At 28.3% G+C, this 9,477-nt stretch overlaps 1 protein-coding gene across 1 annotated transcript; it reads left to right on the forward strand.

The window, feature by feature from the left end:
- The first annotated feature begins 5,340 nt into the window (after positions 1-5,340).
- On the forward strand, positions 5,341-7,113 carry LOC114293015 (alpha/beta-Hydrolases superfamily protein). The gene has a single exon (XM_028237025.2). It carries the CDS (start codon positions 5,550-5,552, stop codon positions 6,801-6,803), a length of 1,254 nt encoding a protein of 417 aa, XP_028092826.2. The 5' UTR covers positions 5,341-5,549; the 3' UTR covers positions 6,804-7,113.
- Positions 7,114-9,477: the final 2,364 nt, after the last annotated feature.

The following is a 9,477-nucleotide window of genomic DNA, read 5'->3' on the forward strand; positions in this document are numbered from 1 at the left end:
TAGACTTATTTTTTATAAACTCAACACAATTAATTCCAAAATATAAAAAATAATCACTTTATTTGGTTTTCAGTTATCAAAAATAATTTTTTTAAATTTTAAATTTGTATTTTTATATTTTTAATAAATTTTTAAATATTTTAGTCAAAATTTTTTAAATTTTAGATTCACTTAATCTTAATATACTTAAAAAGTAAAAAATTTGTGCAAAAATCTTTACAAAAATCATTGAATGCAACAAAATGTGAAAATGTATTGAAATTTCATATATTTTTAATATTTTTAAAATTTTGTAAAGTTTTTTTTTTTCAAAAATATTATACTTTTTAAGTATATTTAGATTAGGTGTATCTAAAAAATTAAAAAAAAAAATTCCTAAAATATTTTAAAAAATCACTAAAAATAAGAAAATACGAAAAACAAAATACTTAATTTTTTGAAACCAAACATGGTGAATAATTTTTTAATATTTAGCTAGTGTAAACTACTTACTAGCTACATTTGTTGAGTCAAAACTATCAAAATTAAAATGGCTAATTTAACAACTAATTTGATAGAGGTGAAATTAGGCCTTGTTTGTCATAATCTTAAAAATTCAAAAAGTCAAAAAATCACTATCCTATTTAAGTTATATCATATTATTTAAGTCATATTACTTCTTTACCATATCATTTCAAACTCAACCTATACCGAACCTATATTTCATAAAAAGTCAAAAAGTATATTTATTTAGATCATCCCAAACCTTTATTCACTATTTTAGTTAAAAAATGAAATTAATTAGGCCATGTTTGGCAAGAGTCTTTTTTAGCCAAAAAGTTAAAAAGTTACAAAAAAACCAAAAAGTCAACAATCCATACAAAAAAGTCAAAGATTCCTTTTTCTTTATACTTTTTGCACATCTTTTCGTAAAAAGTTAAAAGGTCATTCCAAACATACTAATTTTTTTTACATCACATTTTAATCAAAAAATTTAAAAATTACTTAGCCTCCGTTTGAGAAGTGGGTTGGCTTTTTGACTATTTTAGCCTGGGGCTAAAAAGCCTGGTTTGGGAAGGACTTTTTGACTTTTTGAGTTTTTTGACTTTTTTTGTGAGAGAAAAGTGTAATGATTATGGGTTGGATTTGATATTTTATTTTTTGTGACTAAAATAATCTATTTTATTTTTTGTAACTATTTTAACCCTTAACCCGTCAAAACCAACTTCCCGAACTATGCCTAAAAAAACTTGTTCCTTAACAAGGCCTTAGTTTGATGTTGATGCTTTTAGACATGATTTGTCTTCAATTAAAATTTTATTTTCCTGAATATTGCAGATCAGATACACACAAATTAAAATCTACCTAATGATTTTTTATTTTTTATCTTTGAAAATCTGTCCCACTCAAAATTCGTATAAGACACACACTTTAATGTCTCAAAATTTACCCACCAATCCAACCCATGCCATCCGCCAGTGATAAAAAAATAAAATAAAATAACAACTATAGGCATTTAATTCGTATATCAATCAATGCCTCTAAAATCTACCTAATGATTTTTTATTTTTTATCTTTGAAAATCTGTCCCACTCAAAATTCGTATAAGACACACACTTTAATGTCTCAAAATTTACCCACCAATCCAACCCATGCCATCCGCCAGTGATAAAAAAATAAAATAAAATAACAACTATAGGCATTTAATTCGTATATCAATCAATGCCTCCGTTTAGTAGAGTTGTGGAAAGTGATTATAGATTATATTTTAATAAATTATGACGTATAACTGTGAACATAAATTGTTAAACTGTTTGGTGCAGCTGTGGGATTATAGATTTAAGTAATAGAGTAGCGTTTAGTTAATAAGCTGTAAAATAGCTTTTTACTATATAATTGTCTTTCCTAATCTTGTATGATACAAAAATGATTATTTTGTCATTTTTTTCAATTTTTATTTAAAAAAATTATTTCATTAATAAAAGTAAATAAAATTAATATTAATTAGTATCAATTAATATAAAAATTGATATAATTGATAAAAATGTAATAGAAGTATTATTGTTACAATTTTTTTGCATTATAAATTAATTAGTATCAATTAATTGCTTAATTAGTATCAATTAATACTAAAATTATTAATTAGTATCAATTAATGGCTTAATTAGTCTCAATTAATACTAAAATTATTAATTAGTATAAATTAATATTAATAATTAATTTTTATTAGTATAAATTAATATTAATAATCAACAATTGTTCTTTAATTAGCATCAATTGTTTGGGATGTCCTAAATAAGTGTACTTTTTGACTTTTTAGATTAAAAAGTTGAGGAAAAAAATATAGTTGTTTGGGTTAACTTTTTGACTTTTTATGGAAAAATGTGTATTAAAAAATTGTATAAATTAGTGTGTAGGGAAAAATTAAGATTGAGAGTTGTGCAGTCGTAATTTTTGACTTTTGGTGAATAGTGATAACTTTTTAACTTTTTGAGTAACTTTTTGACTTTTTTTCAACTTGCCAAACTTGGCCTAATAATTAATTCATTACAAAAGTATACAATATTAATTTATTAATAATTAATACCAATTAATATTGATTTTTTAATTAATATTGATTTTTTTCTTTTGCTTCAGAAATATACAATTTTTTATTTTTTAATTAATATAAAAATATACAATATGAATTTATTAATAATTAATACCAATTAATATTTATTTTTTAATTAATATTGATTTTTTTCTTTTTTAATTAATATTAATATTTGGGTATTGTGGAGGGCATTTAAGTAATTTTAGGCCCCCACACCAACTGCGTGCTTAAGTCGAAAATTTAAGCACCCCTTAACCAGCTTTTGAGATAACTGAGAAATAACTTAATTTAAAGTATAAGTTGGTTAACTTAAACTGTACCAAACACAAAATTTTAACTTAAATTAATGCCTCGTTTGGAAACAGGCTAATTTAGTAATTTTTTGGCTATTTGGCTAAAATATGAACTAAAAAAAAACTGGTATGTTTGGGATGATTTTTTAGTTTTTTACGAAAAGATGTGCAAAAAGTAGAGAGAAAAGAGAATCTTTGACTTTTTAGTATGGGTTGTTGACTTTTTGGTTAATTTAGTAACTTTTTGACTTTTTGGCTAAAAAGAAGGATTCCCAAACGAGGCCTAAGTTAAAAGCTAAAATAAGCAGTTTATAAGTTCTACCAAATAGGCCTAATATACTAATGGATGATATAACATAATTTTATTAATTTTATATTTTATAATTTATATAATAGGTGGAATTCATAATTTTAACATTACATTACTATAACATTTGTTAATATACTAATTGGTATAATAATTAATGTGTAACACCATTGTAAAAAAAAAACTACTTAAATATGTAAATTAGCTAACCATCACCTTCAAATGAGGCAACAAAGGAAAATTATTTAATAATTTCAGAACACCACGTGGTCATATTACAAATTAATCGTCATTTACTTAATCCTATGTTATGTTTTTAATCTTCACATAAATAGTAAACTCTTACTTTTCTTTACTAATTAAAACTTTATAAAATATGGCCTATTCATATTTTAAAAATATTAAATAATCACCCGACAACAACTCATAATTTTATTTGCGTGGAACCCAACGTAATCACCAATTCATTATTAATTGACTAGCTCCTTTTCTTTGTTTTCCTTTTATAGCAGTTCGAGTTATTTATCTATTGTGACACACCACCTGCAGTTTCTCCCTCTTCTATTCTTCCTTTCCTGTTGTTAAAAAAAAAAAAAAAATCATGATTGAGTGTGCCTCGACTAATTTTAGGATATTGAACTTAAGGATAGAGACAAATCATTAAATTTATTAAGTGATTCGAACTTCAAATCTCAAATTTTTGTGAAAGTTAGACGTGATAGACAAATAAGTAAGTAATGCTATATATAAACAAATTTTATACCTAATTCTTAGGTCTAGATATAGAGATAGGAGAGTCCACATTAATAAATTCATAAAGAGTAGAGCTATATAAATCAAAAAGAATTTGTATAAAATTATGATACAAAATTATGTGATTTGTAGTCACCCGTCCATTTAACAATTCTATAATCTACAAGTGTGTCATAAATTTTTTTTTTTGATTTAATTTCTATACGATAAGTTATTAATACGTTAGATTATAACGAAAATTGCATTCGCTATATCAATTCAAACACTTAAACTTTTAAGTTTCACTATCTCAAAAAACAACTATGTGAACAACTGGATTAAGGCCAAGTTTGGCTACAAAGAAAAAAGTACACTTATTTCATCTTTTTATCTTTTTTGGGTCACATCAATCAACATTTCTTCTCTACTTTTTCTACACATAATACAAAAAAAATTAAAAAATAAACTTATTTAATCTTTCTAAACTAGACCTAATTGTCCTCTATACAATCGCATCATCCGGAAAGAACATTTTGTACAAAATCTAATAAAATAACAATTTTCTACCCATAATATTATCACGTGCCTTTTGGGTGCTTCGGAGAAACCAACCTTGATGAGGAAAGGGACTGGATACCCCAGTTAAATCCTAGCCGTAGACAATGATACATGCACACATGGCGGCTTGTGTATAATATTTTTCTAAACCAAAACATGGTTTTGAAAAGTTGTGTACTGTAGCATTACCTAGGGCTTTATTCCGAGTGTGATATAAGTATATTTTTTATTTATTTTTTGAGCCATATTATATCTTTATATTTTTATATATATATTTTTATAAAAAGTTAAAAAATACATTTATTTAAATCATTCCAAACAATTAATATAGAAGGTTAATGTAAAGTTGAGATTTAACTCTTATTTAATAAAATTTAAATTTTAAGATTGTGTTTGGTTTATCAATTTAAAAAGATATTTGAAAACGAAAAAATTAAAAAATATGTATAAAATATAATTATATTTTATTTTCATTTTATCTATCTTTTTATTTTTCATTTTCAAATTCATAAATTAAATCTAAATGAATTTGAGAAATGTTATGTATCACAAATATTCTATCAAATCTCTCACCCATGTGAGAGGTATAATAGAATATTTGATAAAATATTTAAAATCACTAAGCCTACGTTTGGGAAGAAAATTTTGGGGCTTTTTTTGGCTATTTTAGCCACAAAAAACAAAATAGGCTATTTTAGCCACAAAAAACAAAACATCACATCAAACCCATAATCATTACACTCTTCTCTCACAAAAAAAGTCAAAAAAGCCAAAAAGCCAAAAAGCCCTTCCCAAACCAAGCTTTTTAGCCCAGGCTAAAATAGCCAAAAAAGCCAAAAAACCAAAAAACCAACCCACTTCCCAAACGTAGGCTAACATAACTCAATGAATTTGAATCACACATTAAATATTCTTAAATATTTCTATGTACCCTTATTCATGACCAAGTGGGCTACCCAACATCAACCTTATCACTTTATTCATGACCAAAGCCTTCCATCCATCCATCCATCATTCACCCCAAGCCTAAAACCATCCCCTCCCCTCAAGCACTTTTCCTGTTCTAGTCTTCCAAAACCTTCCATTAATGGAGGACCCAAGTGAGCCAACATGGCCTGAACTACTAGGATGCAACAACTGGGAAGGCCTTCTCGAACCCTTAAACCTCCACCTCCGCCACCTCATCCTCCGCTCCGGCGACTTCTGCCAAGCCACCTACGACGCCTTTGACAACGACCAGAACTCCGCCTTCTGCGGCAGCAGCCGGTATGGCAAGCACTCATTTTTCGACAAAGTCATGCTCGAATCCGCAAATCGCTACCAAATCTCCACCTTCCTCTACGCCACCGCCCGCGTCAGCGTCCACGAGTCCTTCCTCCTCCACTCCTTGTCCCGCGAGTCGTGGGATCGTGAGTCCAACTGGATCGGCTACGTCGCTGTCACCACCGACGACGTCAGCCGGTCCACTGGACGTCGTGAAATCTACGTTGTGTGGCGCGGAACCACTCGTAATTATGAGTGGATCGATATCTTGGGCGCAAAGCTCCAGTCGTCAGAGCCTTTATTGCGCCCAAGTACTCTTAAAAAGTTTATTAACAACGAGGATGACGATGACGATGATGATAATGACGATGACGACCACGATGGAAAGGTCATCAAAGTCATGAGGGGATGGTTGACTTTATACATATCCGACGACCCGAAATCGCCTTTTACGAAACAAAGTGCGAGAGCCCAACTCCAGAATAAGATCAGACAACTCATAGATCAATACAAAGATGAGGAGCTAAGCATAGTGCTAATCGGGCATAGCCTCGGAGCGAGTTTATCGGTTTTAGCTGGCTTTGATCTTGTTGAAAATGGGATTACAGATATCCCAATAGCAGCATTCGTGTTTGGTTGTCCACAAGTGGGTAACAGAGCTTTCAACGAAAGGCTCAAGCAATTCCCAAACTTCAAAGTCTTGCATATAAGGAACAAGATTGATATCATACCACACTATCCAAGTCATCTGCTTGGATATGTGAATTCTGGTACTGAATTGAAAATCGATACCCGAAAATCGCCTTATTTGAAGGATTCAAAGAACCCAAGTGACTGGCATAACTTGCAGGCAATGTTGCATATTGTGGCTGGTTGGAATGGAAGTCATGGAGAGTTTGGGATGAGGGTGAAGAGAAGTTTGTCATTGGTGAACAAGTCATGTGAGTTTTTGAAAGATGAGTGTTTGGTTCCAGGGTCATGGTGGGTTGAGAAGAACAAAGGGATGGTGCTTGATGAGAATGGTGAGTGGGTCTTGGCTCCACCTGCAGATAAGGACCTACCTGTTCCAGAACTTTGATGATGGGTTAGGATTGTGTTGGGTTGTCTGGTCAATGGTTGGTGTTTGTGTGGTGGTGCCTTATCTTATCTTATTTTTATTTTATTTAGTTATCTTCTTTCCATGGCATAGAGTATTGTTCTTCCCTCTATCATATGTCATGAATTTGCCTTATGGGATGGCTACACATTGCCATTGTCAAACACACATATTATAAGTGCAATTGCTATGGTGAGCTAGCTTTGTTTGAAGATGCATGTACCAAAGTGTAACTTAATTGTTTTTCTCAAAAGAGAGTAATACACTTACTGCACCTTTCATTGTTGGATTATTTTATTTTATTTTTGATGTGATTGGAATATGAATGGTATTATGGATAAGATTTGGGGGGATAAATTATACGGATTCAAATCATTTTTATTATAGGGTTGTAATGAATAATTTCTATTATATCATCGAACCGTTGTTACGTAAATTTATTTTTATTTCAAATTAAGAAAAATTCATAATTATTTATTTTTCATAGTAAGAGAGTCAGTGTTTAGGATTATTTATTTTCTTTTGTTTTGTCACAACGAGATAAAGAAATAATTATTTTTCACTGTTGAACCTTATCATCATTTAGAACTCGTTTAGAAACTTGATTATTTTAGTTGTTTTTAGATATTTTAGTCTGACTAAAAAAGTTTTGTTTGCAATGATAATTGTTTTTTTTTTAATTTTTATAATTGATTTGATGATTATGAGAGAAAATTTAAAATAATTATAATTTAAATGTAACATTTTATCTTATTAATTATTTTAATATATTTTATCTTTATTGACTATTTGAATATATATAAGAAAAAGCTTTCCAACACAACTTCACAAACAGGGCCTAAACATGATCTTAAAATGGTTTTTCTTCAGTTTTTTTGGTCACGTGCTATTTATTAGTAGGATTTAACTTGTTAACCCAAGGGAGATGAGCGATATAAAAGATATAAGAAAATTTCAATAAAATTTAAAAAGGGTTAGCGGCACACAAATGGGATTACTTCAATGTTTATTGAACAATTATGTGAGTCCAATAACTTATCTAAACTAAAAGTTATTTATTATATCATAATTATACCTTATATATTTATACTGTATTAGTAAATATTATATTTTTTCTATTTTAAAAATACCCATAATAATTTAAAAACTATCACTTGTTCAAATCTTTAAAATTTTAATTATTCGTCTTCTTTTATTTCTCAACCATATTTATTTACATATAAATCAGATTTGTAGTCACCATTGGTATACACAAATAGCACATGGTTGACTGACAATCAATAATCTACAACCTTATTTTCTCATTTTATGTGGACAGAGTCGACGACATTAAAAACTAGAAACCTAATTGAGAGGCACACAAATGTAGACCAGATACCATATTAAATTAAATTATTATTATAATTATACAGTTGCACCTCTACAGTGTAGGAGTTCAATTAGTTGACTTGCCCACACAAGATATACCATGAGCAAGGATCCTCTAGAGTGATTTTTTCTTAAAGTTTCTTAGAGTGTTACATTGTGTGGTTGAAATTTACTGACAAGTCACATCAATTTTTCTGATGTGACTTACCAATAAATCTAAACCATATAATATAGCACTCTAAGAAACTTTAGAAAAATTTCACTTTAGAGGATCCTTGGTGATATACCATAACCTTCAATTCAAGTACTGCAAAACTTAGCAACGTTTACTCTGAAACTTCTTATAAAATAATTCTATCTTGATCTCCCCAAGGAAGATTAGTACATAATTGACCTTGCTTTCTTCTAATTAGATTTTAGTCTAAATTAAGCATTATAAATCATCATGACTTCAAGCAAAATTAACTATTAAGAAACATCAAATTTTTAAAAAATAAATTACACTTTTAATCCTATAGTTTAACTCAAATTTTATTTTGATTATTATATTTTTTCAATTTCAATAATTTAGTCCATACAATTTTAGTCCAATTTTAATTAGGTCATTTCATTTAAATTAAACATTAACCTTAACGATTTTGTCACATACAAAAATTGACTACATTTGGACAAAAGAATCAAATTGAAACTGAACTTAAAGTGTAGGAATCAAATTACTCAAAATAAAATGATAAAAGAATCTAAATGAAATTTAGATCAAATTATAAAAATATGAAATGAATAATTTACCCTTTTGATTTATTTATTATTTTTTGAAGTCAACTTGTTGGCCCTCTGTAGTAGGTTTAAGAACTGATGGAGAACCACTCCAGAACTCCAGCTTGAATAACTGCACACCCAATCTAAAAAGAAAGCAATAACCTATTTTCTAAAAAGTTGTGGGGAAATTACATTTACATTTACAGTCCTGTCCTGTAATTTGTTTTTCCTGTGTCAATTTAATTTTTATAATTTTAATTATGTCAATTTAATCTTTAAATTTTTTAGATTCTGTCAATTAAGTCAATTGATCATACCTCTTTAAAAATTAAACTAAAATCAATGAATATATAATAGTCCATTCATTTTCTTCAAAGTGATTGAAGGATTGATATTTAATTTGAAATGATTTTTTTTAATGAACTATTTTGTTTTGATTTGTATCTAATTTCTTAATAAATGTTATCAATTGGATTAAATTAACATAATGTCAAAAATTAAAAAATAAAACTGATACAATTGAAAATTA

Source organism: Camellia sinensis, chromosome 8 (assembly GCF_055761805.1).
Source record: "Camellia sinensis isolate YWXY chromosome 8, ASM5576180v1, whole genome shotgun sequence".
NCBI classification, from domain to species: Eukaryota; Viridiplantae; Streptophyta; class Magnoliopsida; order Ericales; family Theaceae; genus Camellia; species Camellia sinensis.

Coding starts and splice junctions, on each gene's coding strand:
- LOC114293015 (XM_028237025.2), top strand. CDS start 5,550: ATGGAGGACCCAAGTGAGCCAACATGGCCTGAACTACTAGGATGCAAC.